This window comes from Columba livia, chromosome 4 (assembly GCF_036013475.1).
Source record: "Columba livia isolate bColLiv1 breed racing homer chromosome 4, bColLiv1.pat.W.v2, whole genome shotgun sequence".
Lineage (NCBI taxonomy): Eukaryota > Metazoa > Chordata > Aves > Columbiformes > Columbidae > Columba > Columba livia.
In genome coordinates, this window is record NC_088605.1 from 29,181,910 (window position 1) to 29,200,865 (window position 18,956).

General features: G+C 40.4%; 1 protein-coding gene across 1 annotated transcript in view; it reads left to right on the plus strand.

Annotated features, from left to right (window-relative positions):
• The window catches only part of KIT (KIT proto-oncogene, receptor tyrosine kinase), a 55,035-nt gene extending 37,145 nt beyond the window's left edge, over positions 1-17,890 (plus strand). The window contains exons 8-21 of the mRNA XM_065060923.1: positions 1,181-1,295; positions 2,827-3,020; positions 4,151-4,257; positions 4,353-4,479; positions 4,736-4,840; positions 4,927-5,037; positions 6,679-6,829; positions 8,608-8,696; positions 9,043-9,170; positions 12,357-12,479; positions 15,188-15,299; positions 15,397-15,496; positions 16,157-16,262; positions 17,314-17,890. Coding sequence (XP_064916995.1) covers positions 1,181-1,295; positions 2,827-3,020; positions 4,151-4,257; positions 4,353-4,479; positions 4,736-4,840; positions 4,927-5,037; positions 6,679-6,829; positions 8,608-8,696; positions 9,043-9,170; positions 12,357-12,479; positions 15,188-15,299; positions 15,397-15,496; positions 16,157-16,262; positions 17,314-17,439 — 1,694 coding nt within the window. The 3' untranslated portion in view covers positions 17,440-17,890. The remainder of the gene's footprint in view (positions 1-1,180; positions 1,296-2,826; positions 3,021-4,150; positions 4,258-4,352; positions 4,480-4,735; positions 4,841-4,926; positions 5,038-6,678; positions 6,830-8,607; positions 8,697-9,042; positions 9,171-12,356; positions 12,480-15,187; positions 15,300-15,396; positions 15,497-16,156; positions 16,263-17,313) is intronic.
• The last annotated feature ends 1,066 nt before the right edge of the window (positions 17,891-18,956 follow it).

Consider the following 18,956-nt stretch of genomic DNA (forward strand, 5'->3'; position numbering starts at 1 on the left):
TGAGAATATACGTGTGCTTTATTGCCTCTAATTTAATCAGCAAGTAGAATATTCATTCAATCTAACACCGTGCAGTCTTTGACATGGATTTTATGTGAAATGAATTGGAATTTTCCCACTGTAGTCTATGCATTTTCACTACTTTCTAGAGTATTAGAAGTTCATCTTACGTTTCTGTAAGGTTGTATTAACCGGTAATGGAGCCTTAAATTGTATCTGTCAGGTGAGCAGCTTCATTGCAATATAGTTGTTATTTTTCTGTTGACATTTTTGGGGGTAATTTTGCAAGGAAGCTAAGGTAGCTGTGGGAAGTAAGGCCTCTAATTCAAATTTCTCTGAGAAAAAAAACTTGCTAGTGTTTGCCAGAACTGTGTTGGAGGTGCCTTTGGCTGAAGCCAATGACATTTGACTAATGACTGTAAAGTCCATCAGATTGCTTTGGTTTCCTACCATACTTGAATCAGCAGCTCCTGAACTCTGCACAGGACCAGCTCCGGTGCAGGACGCAGTGGGAGGCATCGTCTGGCCAGACTGCTTTATAAACTACCAAAGCAATCACAAATTGTTTAGAAAGCTAATATGTTCAGCAAAATGTTGGTTTCCTCTGTGTGCAGTGTTTCAGAGAGTTAGGCAGTAGGGCGTTTCGGTAGCGGTATCTTAGAGGGATGTATGTCCTCTGTGGGGACTCTGTCTACACCGGTTGCCTTGCACTGTAGTTCCTTTTCTGGCTGCAGTGGTAATACACAGGGCAGATGTAAGGGAGATGTGGTTTGACAGATTTAGTACGCTTGTAACTGTGAAGAAACTGTCCTTTGTACAGGCGGGTAAAGTCATGCTGTGCAGGAACGGGAACTGCACTGTTGTTCCAAGCACACACTTCTCTGGGTTGTTTAAACTCTGGGCTTTGCTGGTTTAGGATCATCAAACCAAGTACTCAGTGGAGGTAAGGGATTCTTCTGAAATCCAGCCCCAAGCATTCAGTATAAGAACTGACGTTTTCACAGGTGGTCAGTGCTTGCAGAACACCAAGTCAGAACTGGACACACTTGAACATGCTGAGATCTGTTCACCTCAGTAATTCCACTGACAATGATACACACAAGCTGCCAAAGTGAAGAGCAAATGGCAATGCAAATTCGGTGTTCCCCTGATGTATAACTCTCATTTTTGTTTGTTGCAGCAAAACCAGAGATTCTCACTCTGGATATACTTAGCAATGGTATTCTCCAGTGTGTCGCAGCTGGATTCCCAGCCCCTACCATATACTGGTATTTTTGCCCAGGAACTGAGCAGAGGTGAGTTTAGTAAACCAAAGTCTCCAAAGGTTATTCTAGATGTGACACAACCAATTTATAATGAAAAATAAAGAACACAAAATGACTCGGTAACAGTTACGTTCAAACATTGCATCACTGTTTTAATAATTTTCAACATTGCATTATTTGCAGTGGTTTAGGGGGAAGGCAGGGGCACATTTCATTATTCCTCTTTGCATTCCATCCTTGATAAGGGAATACCCATAATTTTCTGCTGCAGAAAAGTAACAGTCAAACTTTCTCTCTGCTGCAGGCTAGCTACGGTTTCTATCGGTTTGGCCCCAAATTACACACATTCTGTGCGCAATTTCATAGAATGACAATCACAGAATCACTTGTGAATATGGCTGTTATCTTTTGTTTTATTGTGTAATGCTAAAATTTTTCAAGACATAAAGTAATTAGATTTCTATTCACTTGAAGCATGTGACAAGTAAACAAGTCCAGAGTTATTATGGATAAAACCTTGCGTCTGGTTACCATGTTTCTAAAAAGATTGTAGAATTTCACTGTGAAATGAGGGGTGACCTCATTAATGTTTATAAATATGTAAAGCGTGAGTGTCACGAGGATGGAGCCACGCTCTTCTCGGTGACAACCAATGATAGGACAAGAGGCAGTGGATACAAACTGGAACACAGGAGGTTCCACTTAAATCTGAGAAGAAACTTCTTCACAGTGAGGGTAACAGAGCACTGGAACAGGCTGCCCAGGGAGGCTGTGGAGTCTCCTTTTGTGGAGACATTCAAATCCCGCCTGGATGCCTGCCTGTGTAACCTCATCTAGGTGTTCCTGCTCTGGGGGGGAAATTGGATTAGATGATCTTCCGAGGTCGTTTCCAATCCCTAACATTCTGTGATTCTGTGAAGTGGGCATCTGTGAAGTGTGTTTTAAGGTTTTGGTTGACTTCCACCACGGTTGTACATCTCATACTAGCAAGTCATGAGTCTCACCTGTATAATTTGTTTTATGCCTAAAATAATTGTTATTTCCCTAATATTTTTAAATAATACTTTTCTAAATTTCAACCATGTGTTCAACATCTCGAGAGAACAGAACTGGCTATTTTCTGGCTACCTATAAGCTTCATGGTGTTGTACGTACATCACAGAATTTTTTTGTGTTGTAGTAAAATGGTGATTGGGCAAAGTTTTCAATAGACCACAACTGCTTGAAGCTAAAGCTGGAGATGCACGTTGAACAGTACAAAGCCCACAGTGGACTTACAGACCAGTAGATATCTCTAGCCAAAAGCGAATACCAAAACCTCATGGTGTCCAGTTGGGTCAGGCTTGATGTTTTTATCCACTTCACTGACTACATACAAGACAATGAGACATCGTGAGTGGGCTAAGTATCAAGGATAAGATCTTCACCTGAATTCCTTTGTAAAGCAGTGTGATTTAGTTATCTGGTGGTCTGACAGCGGCTGTCTGCCTCTACAGCAGGACCTGTCATCTATTGCAGGTAGCTTTTCATGGCACATAACTGTCAGTATTGTTTCTCCCAGGTGTTTTGATTCACCGACAATATCCCCCATGGATGTCAAAGTCAGTTATGCAAACTCATCAGTGCCGTCATTTGAACGAATCCTGGTGGAAAGCACCATTAATGCCAGCATGTTCAGGAGCACCGGCACCGTGTGCTGCGAGGCCTCCAGCAACGGGGACAGGAGCTCTGCTTTCTTCAACTTTGCTATTAAAGGTAACAGCTGGAGTGAATGAGACCATAAAACGTGGGTGCCGTTCAGCTCTTCCCTTTGCAAGGGGATTTATATTTTAAGCGTGTTACCTTTGCCATAAGAAAGTTTATGTGACTGAGCGTATGATAACGTATTACACTGCGTGTTCTGCCTGCCAAAGCATCGCTCTAATTTTTCAGTGGGTGTTCCAGTATCATCTTTTTTACAGCTCCAGATCTGAAGGACAGTAGTTAGCTGGTTTTCTTCGGTCTCCGCAGCACAGGGGCAAACCACCTATAGCATTACACTGGCTTTCCTCCTCCCTCTCCCTGTTTCTTTTCCTGTCTTTTTCTGTTTTTTACCATTTAGGCCATCTTTTTTTCACGGAAAAATTGCATTTTTAAATGTTTTTACAGTATCTCATGAAAATGCAGTCCTGAACTTGACTGGAGCCTGAGGGCCCTGCTGTTATAAAAGAAATAACAACAATATACTTCAAAAGGGCTTATGAGTTTTGTAGCAGTATTTGTGAGGTGGAAAAAAAGCTCTAGAACATAGATGACTCAAAATGTGTTCGTAAATCTGTGCTCTTCTTTGCAAAATCAAACGTTCTGCTGCTTCTTTTTTTCTGTGTTACACCCAGCTATAACATATAAACAAATAAGCAAGATTTAGGGCAGATGGGTTTTACTGGAATATTTCTTCACTACTTGGCACAATCTCTACTTGTAAAGGCTGTGCTATAGAGATCGTACTGGAGTTGAGGGTGGAAAAGAGAAGAAATCAGGACTTCAGATAAAAAGCTGCTTTCTTTAATGTAACTTGACTGAGAATTATCTCGAATTAATTCATTCAATTCAAATTATCTCAAATTAAATGCAAACCCCGTGTATTAATTCTTCTTGGTGTCACACCTTCTGAATTGATGAAGCTGAGACTCCCGATGCAATAAACTGGATGGTTTCCGTACCAACTCTGTCCCCCACAGCTCATTCAGAATCACCCATTCTGATGTACCTGAAGCACATCTGGGAAAATCAAAACCTAAACCGTGATTGACAAGGAAGAACAAAGCAAATATTTTCACCTGAATCTTTTTAATACAGTCTTTCTTGTTCAATATTTAAGCAGAATGTTTTCTTTTTCTTTCCAGAACAAATCCGTACCCATACCCTTTTCACCCCTTTACTAATCGCATTTGGAGTCGCTGCAGGACTTATGTGCATCATAGTCATGATCTTGGTGTACATATATTTGCAGGTAAAATCAGAAGCCTCTCTGCCTGAGTTATGAAAGTGTGTGAGCTGCCTGTGTAGTAGGTTTTGGTAGTGACAGCCGTTCTCTTTCCCTTCCAGAAACCCAAATACGAAGTTCAGTGGAAAGTTGTTGAAGAAATAAATGGAAACAACTATGTTTACATAGACCCAACGCAACTTCCTTATGATCACAAGTGGGAATTTCCTAGAAACCGGTTGAGTTTCGGTTAGTTTAGATTTATTTAACTTAATCTGCAAGGTGAAACCTTCAGGTCTCATATGAGACTTTGCTCAAACACAGCAAGATTTTGTCAAAAAGACGTGCGATAATGCAAATAGGGGTAATTGCTCATATGTACCTTGGGACAAAAAGCAAGCTGGTGTATCTGCAATAGTTTCCTTGGTATCATAAAATAAATTGTTGAACCCTTCAGGAAGAAGTACTCCAAGTCATTACAGAATACTTTGTTTTGCTTTATTAGGTAAAACCCTTGGTGCTGGAGCTTTTGGAAAAGTTGTTGAAGCCACTGCTTATGGCCTATTTAAATCTGATGCTGCTATGACAGTAGCAGTAAAGATGTTGAAACGTAAGTTGCTATAATATACCGTACAATTTCTTCTCATTCCTTCTGGTCAATGTGTTACGTACTGAACATTGTGCTTTGCCTTGCAGCAAGTGCCCATTTAACAGAAAGAGAAGCCTTGATGTCAGAGCTTAAAGTGCTGAGTTACCTTGGAAACCACATTAATATCGTGAATCTACTTGGAGCTTGCACTATTGGAGGTGGGGTTATCAAGAGATTATTGATTATTTGTGTTCCTTTGCAGTGCCAGAAGGAGGAACCTTGTGAAGAAGAATCCAGTGCTGCTAAGTGTAGAAATCCTGCAGATGTTTCTTGCTTAGGCAGGTTGCAGATCATCATGACTATCATCGGTGAATTACTGAATCTAGATTTTAGGCTCATTATAATAGTAGTTATGAGATCACTGTAGCTGCAGCTAAAAAGGAAAGTTGGTGTTATTCTCTTTCATATGAGCCATTGTGCACTTTCTTGTTGAGACGGGACAAAATGTACGGCATAAGTTTTTTCCTCATCCACACTTGTTCACAAATGAGAAAAAATATGTGAACTGGTTCCTTGTTGGTATCCAAGGTGAAGTCAGCAAGCCTGTTTTGTATAGTCTTCCAGCCTTCTGTTTAAGCTGTAAATGTATCTGTTGAGGCACCACTGAAGTTAGAAATGCTAAGCAGCAGAAAGTTGAGAAAAATAATTTGCCAAATAAACTATTGCACAACTCAAATGTTTCACATTTAATATTAACTTAATAAGTTTGTTTTCATATGTAGTAAAAGCTACAAAACAGCTGAGTTGTCAATACAGAGTGATACAGTCCTGTATTTGTAATTTATGTGCATTTTAACAAATATTTGCTTTTGAATTTTCGCTTCATTTCTCAAGACAAAGGAGCTTGTAAAAATTCATAGTTTTAGATGGAGGCAATAAATTTCTCACTTTCATATTTAATGATTTAAAAATAGGATGAAACATTTTTGTTTAAGCTGTCAACAAAGTAGACTCGCGGGCCTGAGTGCATATCTGTCTCAGGTGAAAAAATGTGGTGTCTGTAAGAAAATTCCTCCACAAACACTGCTTTTGCTATTACGAAAACTAAAATTTTTAACTGAAAAAAAATGAAATAAACTAGTGAGTGAGGTTAGGGAACAGTGGTACAGAATAACCTTACCTATGAAATCATGTGCAGCGCAATTACATATTCAAGGGCTGTAGCTGGAGTCATTCACTCAGAAAACATATATTTGATCTGTAAACATCCATACTGGAGATGACTTGATTCTCCTTTCCGATTTCATTTTAATATTCTAAGACCTTGTGCAATGTGGTTTTCTATCGCAGCAGGCTGTTCTGTTTGAATGATTTTTCCTATTATACTGCAGAATATAACACTACATCATTTCCAAAACATTACTGAAGGAGTGTGAAGCTCTACTGTAAACAGAAGTGAATCAAAAGGATTAATGTTTGAAGCTTGAATTACTCTAACATTTGGAACAAATAACTTCCTTCAGGAAGTGAGCAAAATCAAACAGATGTGTCTGGCTAGAAACATTATCGCATGAAGAAAGAGAAAAAGACTTATTTGTTTAATTTTTGTACAATGCAATGCTATTGAGGTGGGGGGGCTGGAAATTAATTGGGAGCAACACAGCTTTAGCTGGACAATAGTTGCTGATCTGTGAAAGAAAATATGCTGGGTTACTTTTATATAACTTTTCAAGTCTAGACAGTGCTAGGCAGTGTTGTTTTTAATAGCCCAGCCTGTGTGCTTGGCTGAATGCTGTCTTTATGGTAAGGTTTTCTCCTGTGAAAACAATACTCACTGGCTTTCTAAACCTTATGTACAGGTCCCACTCTGGTCATTACAGAATATTGCTGCTATGGTGATCTTTTAAATTTTCTGAGACGGAAACGAGATTCATTTATTTGTCCAAAACATGAAGAACACGCAGAAACGGCAGTTTACGAGAACCTTGTACATCAGGCAGAGCATGCGGCGTAAGTATGACCTGCTGAAATGTATTTGTGGTTTTAGAAGATTGGGAAGGAGGAGATATCAGATTTTATTAGGGATAAGAAATGTGAAGAATCCTTTCATGCAGCAGGCTTTGAAGGTTCTTTGCTGTGAAAGGAACCAATTTAATTAAAGAGACGATTTGTACAGTGAGTGGTTTATTCTAACAGAGAGCAATTGATTGTATACACTCACTGTTTTACTTCTTTATCAAATTTCCTGTAGTTATTTCATGCAACTCCTTGGCTCTAGTCTATGTACGTATTTGTGTTTATTGTTCCTGTTAAACATTGACAGTGCTCATTTAGCTGCTTGAATGACAATTCCCCCAGTGTTGGAGTGTTAATACTCTGAGCTCTCCTAAGTTCCTGCCTTCAGAAATGACTTCTTGCTGCACACCAGCACCTTACAGTATCAGAGGCAAGCTGCCACCGATAGTTTGCTAGACTTTGTGATGACACGACCCATGTCACGACTCTGAGATTGCTCTTGTACTTCTGTTTCAGTTACTTCATCTGTATATTTTTAACCACTCTGTTTTAGATACAAGCCCAGAGCTCTTTCCAAGTACATTTCCAAGCAGATGTCCTGCTCACTTCTTCCTTTTGCAAAGTGAGGGAAACATAACCAAAACCTAGGGGCTGTAACAATAACTGCCCGTTTTTATTTTTAGTCTGTTTATTGCCCCAGGGGGCCCATTACTTTGTGCTGGCAAACACCAAAGAGCAAAGCAGACCCTTAGGAGGTGGTAAAGTCCTTTGTCCCAGCAAGACGTAGTACTGGTGAAGCTGTTTGGCAATATATGGATATCTGGTGATGCCCAGGGAGATTGGGACCACCGAGGTGATGAGCACTAATCTGTGATTTGCCATTGGAAGTGTGCCCTCTTTTCAGTGCAGGAATCTTGCTGCTGGAGCACATTTTGTAAATGGAGGCTTTAGCAGTGGAGCATTTACCAAATTATCATATTAGTATTTACTGTAAGGTTGCAGCTGCTAAATGTGTCAGATGTCTTTGTGGTGGTGACTGAAGCTATTGGTGATCTCATTGCTACTTTCCGTGTTAGCTCTGTGGCTGCATTTATTGTTCATAAACTAAACAGATATTTCAGGCTAAAAAAGGGCTGTGTATATGAGTACTAATGGCAAAGAAGTGAAAAACAGTGAAGTGCATCCACCATTCCTAAAGGTGCCTGACTGTATATTTATAAACCATGTAGTATGAAAATCTGTACATTTGAATTATATATAGCAATAAAAAAACTTTAAAAACGTAGCAGATGGCTGTCCCAAGCCTCGGCTGATTCTTTGAAATACATACAAATCCCCTTTAGAACTTGGGAATCTCTGAATTTAACATTTTTTTACCATTTGTCTTCTGCATTTCATTTGCCACTTGAGTTGCTGAAATATTCTGGTAGAAGTTGGCCTAAGCAGAAGAAGGAAGCACCAGCAGATCCTGTGAAACATCTGGATGTTAATTTATAGAGATTGAAGTCTGTATAAATAGTATACATATAGAGGTTTTGTTTGCTCACCTGAGCAAACTCCAAACTTTGTCATGTATCACTAGCTGTACTGACAAACTTCTCTTTCTGTACAGGCCTTTCCTCATCTTTTTTACACACCTATAAGTTTCCAACCTACTGATAATTTGTAAAGCATTACATTCAGAAGGCTGGCATAACTCGGGCTTTTTCTTTGGATGGCTTTTGAGACCTTTTTCACTAAACTATATTTCATTTCATCTGCTGTCTCTACAGTGATGTTGCCAATGAGTACATGGACATGAAACCAGGAGTGTCATGTGCAGTCCCACCAAAAGCTGATAAAAAACGACCAGCAAAGTCTGGTGAGTGCAATGACAAGGAATTCTGTTTGCTGGTGGGAGTGCAGAGAGAGGGGCTTCCTGAATTTTTTCAGTTTTATCATACTTTTTTCTCATGGATGGGGACAATTAAAACTCATTAGTTGATACGAGAAGGCTTACAAAGAACAGTATGCTAAATTAAGGTGTCTTGTATTTCTCCGCACTTAAGCGGAATATCAGGATTAATTTTTGCTTTTTGGCAATGAGTTGTTTATGTGACTCCAGTCTGGTACTTATTCAGATCATTGTTCCTGTTTAACATTAAGACAGCTCTGTTTCTAAATGAATACACTTTCTCCACTTTAAAACTGTTGTTTATATTGCATAGGATCCTACACCGATCAGGATGTTACCCTCTCTATGTTGGAAGATGATGAACTTGCTCTAGATGTTGAAGATCTACTAAGCTTTTCTTACCAGGTTGCAAAGGGCATGAGCTTCCTTGCCTCCAAAAATGTAAGTTAAGAATTTTTCAGAGCTGGAAAGAATCAGATTTCTGCTTTCCTTTAGCATCACTTCCAGTGTTTTAATGTGATCCACATGTTTAAATGATGAATATTTTTGTGTTCTTTTCAACTAGCACTGCAAACTCTTATGCTCCTTCTTGTATCTGAAGCATTGGCTAGTGTTGGAGTTCTGTACTGTGCTCATTGGCCAAAAGTGGTGTTGTATATCCCATAAAACAGAATATAGGGTGTACAGTAGTCAGGGTGAAGCAGTGCTGTTGCCTACCCACAGTTCAGCATGGTAGAATCTGTGGCCTTGCTCATGAACAGAAACTAGTCACAGAAATGTCAAGAGAAGAGACAGAGGAGAGGAACTGCAGCAAAGTATGTTTGTGGTGCCCCAAGGCTCCACTGATGAATGATGTCATGTGTTGGGAGATGGCAGGTACAGCTGCCGCTCTTGGGTGGTGCCTCTTACAGGTTTGATCTTCAGCCCTTCTTTTGTTTCTTGGAGCATCCAAGTAGTTTCACGAGAGCTCCTAATGGCTTTAAAGGCACTGAAACCCGTAGGAACCCTGAGGAGTTATTTCTTCAGGCTTCTCTGGCATGTAGCGATTAAGTGGAATTCATGAAAGGAGTAGAAACTGAACATGTGGATCCCTACAAACACAACTAAATCTGGAGAGTATAAGATTTATTCTCTGTGGCACTGCTGGAGAGTTTGGGAACTGAAGAACACTATGAAGACAGCTGAAAAGCTATGTATTTGCATGAGTTTTAAACAACGCTGCACTTGCTACTTCTTTCATACAGAATATTGCCTTAGACAGAGGAGCTGTCACGTTGTGTGCTTTATTATCATTATGGCTTAATGTACAGGATATATCCTGTTTTTTCTGAAAAGATAAAATCAGCCTAGAGACCCACAAATTATATTTGTTGGCTACCCTGAGCATAACAGACAGTTCTCTGGGTTTCATAGGAGAGGTATTGCGTAACTGAAAGGGATGTATATGGAACAGGAGTCTTAAGCACATCATAATTATAATCTTTCAATGGATGTTCTTACATTTTTATTGGAAAAATGTGATTTAACATGTAAACGTTGTAACTGACATAGACACAGGATAGTACAGGTGCACCTTGGATAAAACCCAAAATCAAACTTATACAATTTAAGGAAAATAAGGTAATCCTGAGATCCTGTGTTATTAGTGGGAAATGTGTCTCTAATTCTGCTCCAAAGGAAGTCCGTGGTAATATTTGCTCTTACACTTCTTTTTTTTACCCTGCTGTTCCTCCTTCCAAACCCTTTAGTTTATTTTTCATCTGTCAACTTCAAAATAAGCCTGAAAGGCAAACACATTATATTACAGATTTTAATGATTTTCACTGGACTCTTGCATCCTTCGCTACTCAGGACATCCAGTGCCTTGCACACATATTCTTTATTTCTTCCTATTTTCCTGTAGAACAGCACTAGGATTCTCTAAGCATCATTCCTGATGACTGTTTTCTTTATAGTCTTTCCATTGATACAAACAGACACCACAGCATTGAGTAGCAAAGGCAATAGTGAATATAACGCCCTCTCACCATGATGTTGGGAAGTAATGTTCAGTGTCGCTTTGGCGAGTGCAAAATTGACAGCTTTATCACAGAATTATGTTGCACTACACTAACACATAACTGTGCCTGGTCCTCTTTGGTCATAAGTGTACATACACACTCTTAACTCTAGCTAGTAAATGCAGAGTAGTGTGGGCCAGTAGATAAGATGCTTCTCCACACATACCAGCAGTGCAGAAGACCCAGCTGCTCTTCTGCAACTTCTGTGTCAAGGCTCAGAGGCATAAAAGTGCCTCTATGCAGGAGTTGGGATAGGACCCTCTCCTGGGGGGATAATTCCCTTGTTAAGCATGTGGTGCCTTAATCACAAGACAGGGCTTCTTCCAATGGACAAAGTCTTTAATTCACTGCAAACTGTATTGCTTCTGAAGGAGCAAGGCAAAGACATGCTTGATGCTTGACCATTCCCTTACTGCTTCAGTGCAGTTACACTCTCAGCTTTACATAGGCAAACTGAAGAATATGTTGGATTGGGATGTGAATGAGAGTCCCCTGAGACAGTAATTGTCATTAAAAATAGTTCCTGGTGTAAGCATGCAGAAGGGACAGAGATTAAGTTGCTTATGCAACCTGTGGCCATGTTCTGAGTTTGGTTTGCGTAACTCTTGATATTTTAAGTTGTTTTTTAGGAAATTCCTGAAGTTTTGTATTTTGAGGAAAAAGTGAAAAATTAACCACCTTCAGATATTTTTAGGCAGCTGTGGCCTGCATACTGCATACTATCAGTAAAGCAGGAGCTTTACACTCTCCTTTCCAGATGGAAAAAAATATCATTTTGTTAGAAAACTACCTGTCTTCTATAACAAAGGCACATGGGCTCAACAGTTGCATGCAAAGAAAAGCGACTGCTGGGAAACTCAGACACCCATCTGTAGCTGCAGTTACAGACATGTGCACATTTCTCCATTGAAAACTGGGATATAAGCTCGCTGGGTCACTGAACATGTGACTGTACATTGAAAGATACTGGCATGTGAAAATTCACAGTATTGTCAAATCCTTAGGTCTGCTTATAAGGCTCCCCTAGGTACTTAATAATTCAGGCCTTCCAGAGGAGTATTTCTGAAATGGGATTTGGTTTCCGGACTTGTGTGCTTTGAAGTTTAACCATAATTTTCCCTATTTTCAGCTTTTCAATACTTTTTCCTTAACCACAATAGTTATTTAATAGAAGACTGGAATTATTTTAGAAACAAACTACATTTCTCCCTTATTTTTCCTGTGCTAGGAAACAAGCCAGTGATTTTTTTGATAAAAAGTCAGAGAAAAAGTACATTGAACTTCAGCTTCAAACATGAAACACTAGAAAATTCAATGTGACTGCAAGTGGTCTTTTATAAAATAAATGCAAAGACAACCTTAACCATGTGGATCAATGTCATAAGAGTAGAGATACTACACTGGAATGTTTAATCATCTGAGTAAGCTCATTAACACATGGCTTCATTATGACTTTCAGCTTGCCATAAAATGCATAATGCACTAAGTTATATAGCTAAGTAAACATGTAACCAAGCAACAGCCTGTTAAGGATATTATAAAATAGCTTTGTTTGTTTGTTATTTAGTGCATTCATAGGGATCTGGCTGCAAGAAATATTCTTCTAACTCATGGTCGAATAACAAAAATCTGTGACTTTGGCCTGGCAAGAGATATAAGGAATGACTCAAATTATGTGGTCAAAGGAAACGTAAGTATATATGTTACTTTATCCACCTCTTTTGAGTTACAGGAGTTCCTATTGTCTTGACTTGCAAAGTAAAGTCTTTCTTAAGTGGAAATCTAGATTTCCCAGTTCTGATATAATACATAGCCATACTGGTCAGGAATGTTAGGAGAGACAATTCCTGACATAGATGCGTGTGCTGACAAAACCCTTGGTACATGTTATACTGGAAAAAAAGTGCTGGTGTCTAAATGTATGTTGTACTGGAGGAGATTGTTTTGCTGTACCAGTGTAATGCCCAGTCTTTCTGTTATATCTGAATATACTAAAAGCTACAGCTCTGTGAGTAATTGCAAGTTTTGCCATTGCAATATTCTGGTAGCCCAATCCTAAATATAATTATTTTGAAACTTTTTCTCTGGGCATTGCTATATTTGTCCATTACTGAAATAGTTTATTTTTAAAATATCTAAATAATCAGGGCTTTGCATCCCGTTCTTTGCTATAAAGCATCACTCAGGCAAAAGAAACTGAATTCTGAGGTGTGAATTTATTGATTACAGCATAGTGGGAGCCAAAAACCTTGGTTTTATCTGATGCCATATACAGATTTTAACTTCATGTGTGTAACATACAACTTTGGCTTGCATCTGTAATTAAAACACTGGAACAAGACTGGAACAAGACAGTATATTTCAATGAGAAAGTTTAAAACCTCCCATGTAGAAGAGTACACTGGTGTGTACTAGGCATCTCCAGAGGTACAATAACACTTTGAAGTGATGCAGATTACCTTGGCAGTACTTGAAGTGCTCTTGAAAGTGCTAGTGCAGTAAAAGGAGCTCTACTACAAAAGAAAATTTAGTCTGTCTGTGATTAAGTTTGAGAGATGTGTTATGAAGTGTAGGTATTTTGCTTCTCAAACTGATTTGCAGTGCCTGGATTAATGTTGTAAGTCTGCATCAGATGCGTGCAGCCATCCACTGCCTTCTGAGTATGCAGGTTTTCACTGGTACCATTTTTCAAAGGAGAAAAGATCCAGGTTGGCCAAGGCAGCCCTCCTCCCCAGCCCCACTGGGTGCTCCAGCGACTGGTCATTAGTGAGGGACATGACAACATACAAACTGAAGGTTGCCCATCCAGGCAATCCAACACCTGAGCATCTCTCACCCCAGTGGTTTGCCGTGCTCAGTTAACCTGTTGGTCCATGGCACTTCAGGTTTCTATCTCTGCTGCTTTGCTGTCACACAGTGGTCCCCGATGTCCCAGATACCTACAGCACCCCTATTTTAGGCTACAGAAGAGATGGGTTTATTTGTTGTCTTCAAAAACAATGTTGGTACCAGCCACTGAGTGCCTAGAAGTTGAGGTTAGGGAACAACAGGAGCAGAAATTATTCAGGAATGGCTGTCCTGACAAAATATTGAGTGGCGTTTAGTCTAAGAAAGCTGCTTTCAGGTTCAGGTCAGCTCAGGAGCTGCTTGATCGGTCAAGGCTCCTGGGAGTGGGAAGTGAAGGCCAGCAGTTTAGAAGGGAATTGCATACTGTGATTCTGTGAAGGGAAGTGGGCAATAAGTAATTACATTTTACGTGTCTAGGCTACCCTTTAAGTTTCTTGAGTTGCCCGAGAACAGGATTTTACATAGCCTGGAAGGGTCAGAGGAGGATAGGCTGCAGCTGCCTGGGGAGAGAGGAAGCAGTGGCTGCAGGAGGCGTCTGGTTGCATCTGGCCTGATCTTAAAGGAGATGAGGAGCGCTGGGGCATCGCTGGCTGTGGACGCTGCTGGGAGGCAACACTGCTGACAGCAGCTGGGGGCTCAGCCAAGAAGACAGTTTGCTGTCTGCGATGTTCAGGAAATAAACAACTCGGGTTGTCTCTCTGGTGAGCCAGCCCATGGCAAGTGCTGCCTTTCCTCCCCCTCATTTTAATCTTTTCCTTTCCATTTACCTCCTTTTCTGTTTCTTCTTCTTTCCTTACAAGACATCAAGGCTTTTCTTGGTTGAAAGATATATTTGGACCCATCATTGCAAGACCACTTAAAAGGAAGAGGTCTGGTTTCTCCCACAGCAGGAAAAATGCAAAGGACAGAATTCTGACTAGCTCCTATAATCAGACAAGGAAAGGGCAAAGCAGGGAGAGGAAGGCGGAAGCAAATCCAAAGGCTTTCTGTTAGTTAGCATGCCACACAAACTTATGAAAAATGTCAATATATATTTCTTTTGTGTAAATTTTCTTTTTTTTTTTTTTTTTTCTTTTTCTTTTCCCTGGTACACTGAGAGCTAAAGCAGATGTCTTAACTGGTGATTAAAGCCTTAAAGCATCTTGACTATATGAATCACATCTGTGTTCCTATGGTAGGCAGTCCATGGAATAAGACTTGCATGTTTGCATAAGAGACCATGCCATGATTTTATATATTATTTGCTCTGGATTCTTGCAGTCCCTTATAAGTAAGACAGAAGGAATCACACAGTATACAGAAAATAAGAGTGCAAGGAACTGCACAAGTTTGGCAGACCCACTAAAAGATAGATCAATAACCACACAGCACTTGAAGACTCTAAAATGCTGAGATTTCCATGTTTTGGTTGGACACTTCTATTTCTTGATATAGCAAGTATTTGAAGCATGTAAGAAGTAGAAAAGGTTAATTTTATTTTGTAAATTTTATCTTGTAAATTTTGTGTGCCATATGTCCATTGTCTTAATTTATTCCCTTTTCCCTGGAAAGGCTCGTCTTCCTGTGAAGTGGATGGCACCTGAAAGTATTTTCAATTGTGTCTACACCTTTGAGAGTGATGTCTGGTCTTACGGGATATTGCTTTGGGAGCTCTTTTCTTTAGGTAAGCTCCTTCAAGACCTGTACTTCAGGTGACTTCTGTTTCATTTTGGTTTTACCGCACATGCAGAAATCACATTGCTGCTGTGCTCTCTCAACAGGAAGCAGCCCATATCCAGGGATGCCTGTGGACTCCAAGTTCTATAAAATGATCAAGGAGGGATACAGAATGTTCAGCCCTGAGTGTGCACCACCTGAAATGTAAGCGAGCACCCAGCACCGCTAATCACCAAACATCAGCAATAATGCAAAGGAAGAGAAGCTTCCATTATTGTGTTAAGACTCGTTGCACTGCCCTATTGTATTTTTTTACTTTTTTAAGTTCTTTTAACTTTTCAAGTAATTCATGTTAATCTAACTAGCAGAATACACGCCTGTGTTGTTACGAGTATTGAAATGCACTCATGCCGTGTGCCATCTGATTACTCTGTCATGACATCTGCTCTGTGTCAATAAATTATTGACAGGTCACAGAACGTAATTAAACATTTTTAATTCAGGTCAAGCAGTCAGTGAGATTTATCACCAGACTCTACAGCACCTGCATTTGTGCTGTACTTCCTGATAGCAGGAGGACTGGCTACTGATCTTCTTTATGAGCCATCTCTGGTTCCCTGTTTTGTAAATGGATCAACACTTAGCAAGCTGTCAAGGAAAACTGCCCCCGGAGACTCCCATTAGTATTGAGTCCTTTGTTGTCACAAGCACAGGTGTTACCAGCACTATTTCTATTCTTAAAAGTCATTTAAAGAAGGTAAACTGTGAGACTGGGTCACACTTTTCTGTGAAATAATAATGGAAGTGAGATGAGAATTCTCAGGATTTTCTCTTCAGCAGTACTTAATTTTAGTATCTTTGCAGGTATGACATAATGAAGAGTTGCTGGGATGCTGATCCTTTGCAGAGACCCACATTTAAACAAATCGTACAGCTGATAGAGCAGCAGCTTTCTGATAATGCCCCTCGGGTAAGTTATGGGTCATCATATTTTTGGAGTCAAGGCAGTTTCAAGCAAGATGTTAGACTAGAGCTATGTGGAGCAAAGAGCCTGGTAGCTTCATTAATTTTCCATTATTAATTATGTAGCTTTGCATTGTAAGTTTGGGTGGTAGGAAGGATGCCTGGGCTGCCTGCTTCTGCTTTGTTGTGCCATTAGACAGTAACTGTCCAAGCCCATGACTGAAACAGGTACCAGCTGGAGAAGACTGGATGGTTGATGTTTCTCACTCAAAATAGACCTAGCGCAACAATTTTGTTGTTATAAAATGCAGTGGTACAGTATAAATTCATCTTATCTTAAACTATGAAAAATATTATTCTAATAAGAAAAAGCTGAGAAGTGAAGTATATTTAGCTTTTATTATAACTTTGGAGGTATGTCATGGCAAATGATATTCACTGCTCTTTTAACCAAAGCTTTTTCTCAAAGAGTAACTGGACAAAACAGTCCAAAGAAAAAGTGGAGGCACATCAGAGACTTGGATTTTCTCCTGCAATAACATAGTGTGTTATTGGGGTTTAAAAACGTTTAAAATCTGGTTTAAAAATAAAGCTTCCTTTTACCTTCTGGATGCCTTGTTTGGGCACTGAGTAGACGGCTTCCTGGCGGTTTGAGAAAAAAGCAAACTAAAAGCTGCTGGCATTTGATTGCATCCTGTAGTGTATTTTGGCAGGTGCAGGCATTACTAAAACAAAAGCAAGAATGCAAAGGAAATATTAGTGAGGTTTCTGGGGGAGTTTGTTAATAATCTGAGCTGTGTTTTTTCAAGCTCAGTTGAAATTTGGTGTGCAGTTGGAAGCTGCGGTGTTCTTAATAACTGAGTTTGAGATCCTTGACTCTTTTTTAAAAAGAGGAGTTAAGCCCAAGACCCTTTAGATTTGCAAAGAAACACCTGAGCTGGTCTGTGCCATGCTGGTGTGTAGGACCCAGTGGGAAAAGGCTGGGAAAGGAGAGCTTTCCGACTAGGTGTGCAGGGAGCGGTCTGCACAGCTTTGATGCAGGTCTTTGGCTTCTGCAGGTTTATGCGAACTTTTCAACTCCACCTTCCAGTCAAGGAAACGCTCCAGATCACTCAGTGAGAATTAACTCGGTGGGTAGCAGTGCTTCATCTACTCAGCCTCTCCTGGTACGTGAAGATGTTTGAGTGGCATCTGGAAGAAGAGGACCCCAGATGTCGCTAGCTGTTTGTATTGTGCAGGGGGTGAGAGAGGGACGACTTCAATAATTTCTCTTACTTTTACTCACTACTACCACTGTGTAGCTGAAATGTTGTTGTAATGCTGTCCTTTACCACACACTGTTACGCATAAACTTAATCTGCTGAGCACGGTTACAGGCATCTTTGCAATGTTAACTGAAGCTGTATATATTTTGCTGTATTGTGTGTATTTGCAGTAGAGAGCCAGATTGGAAGGAAAAAAAAACAACACAAAACAACCAACAAAAATATCCTGAGCCAGGGTGTGGAGTGAGATGATACAGATCAAACCAAATCTGCAGTGATTCTTCTCTGGATCTGTGCTTGGAAACCGTACAGTCATTTTCTAGTTGATCTTGTTTTGCTGAATTGAAGAAATAAATTAATATGAAGACAATAGATTTTGTAAACCCCTTTCTATCTCCTGCCAAGCCTGAGAAGCTTTCCCAGGCAGGCATTGTAGATTGGAGACAAGGAAGGGTGCTGGGTGTACCTGGGCAAGAGAGGTGAGGGGACTGAGACCCTTCCAGAGTTGGTCTGCACAGCAGCAAACACTCCAGGGAGCTCTGGGGTTTGACACGGCAGAGGGGAGAAGAGCATGAATCTTCATCGTTATTTCCCACCTGCGCTATCAGCCTTGCAGACCAGTCACGAGGTTTCTGTGGGTGTACGCGTTATTGCCCGCTGGCCCGTTCCCCATCAGGGACAGAGCTGCACATCGCTGGGTTTCACCCCACCAGGGAAGCTGAGCTGCTCCCGTGACTCCTGCCTGGGGAACCTGAGGTCTTCAATGTTTGTTTTGCTCATAGTTATGTCTGAAAGTGTTCACCAAAGATAGGTGGGCCTTGCCAAGTTGGTCAAAATAGAGGAGGAAGGCTGCTTCCAGTAAACCGTGTGTCTGGAGGAGAGGCCGTTTAACGAGTCATCTTATCTAAGCAAGAGCAGAGGCAAAAAATTCTCTCCTGGGGGCCCTGTCTTTATCTTGTCCTATGCAGGTGAATCTTTCCCACAGGCAGGCTTGGATAGTGCTAACTGGAAAGGGCTGTTTTCTTCTGCCCCGAGTCATTTCGCCATTCCATAGCAGTCCAGAGGTCATAAAGAAGAGCCTAACTGGGAAGTGCTGAATCTATGAATGGGATAAAAGAAAGAATTCCTTGAGTCTTGTCTGACACACATGAGGCTTTGGGGTCAGTATCTGTTGAGCCCAGGGTCTTGCTCACATATCTTCCAACCCAGTTTCTTCCCATTGGAAACACTGCTAGTTCTTTTCTCCCTTTGTTTCTGTCCCCTAGAAGTTGCTAAAGGCATTGAAAGAAGCATTTCTCAGAGGCAGAGTACTAGTTAACTACCTATTTATTTACGATGCACTTAAGCACTCTGTAACATATACTTTACAAGGATTTTGGTTGAGTTTACAGGCAATTTAAGTGTGTAACTAACTGCCCAAATGCAAGGTAATTGTA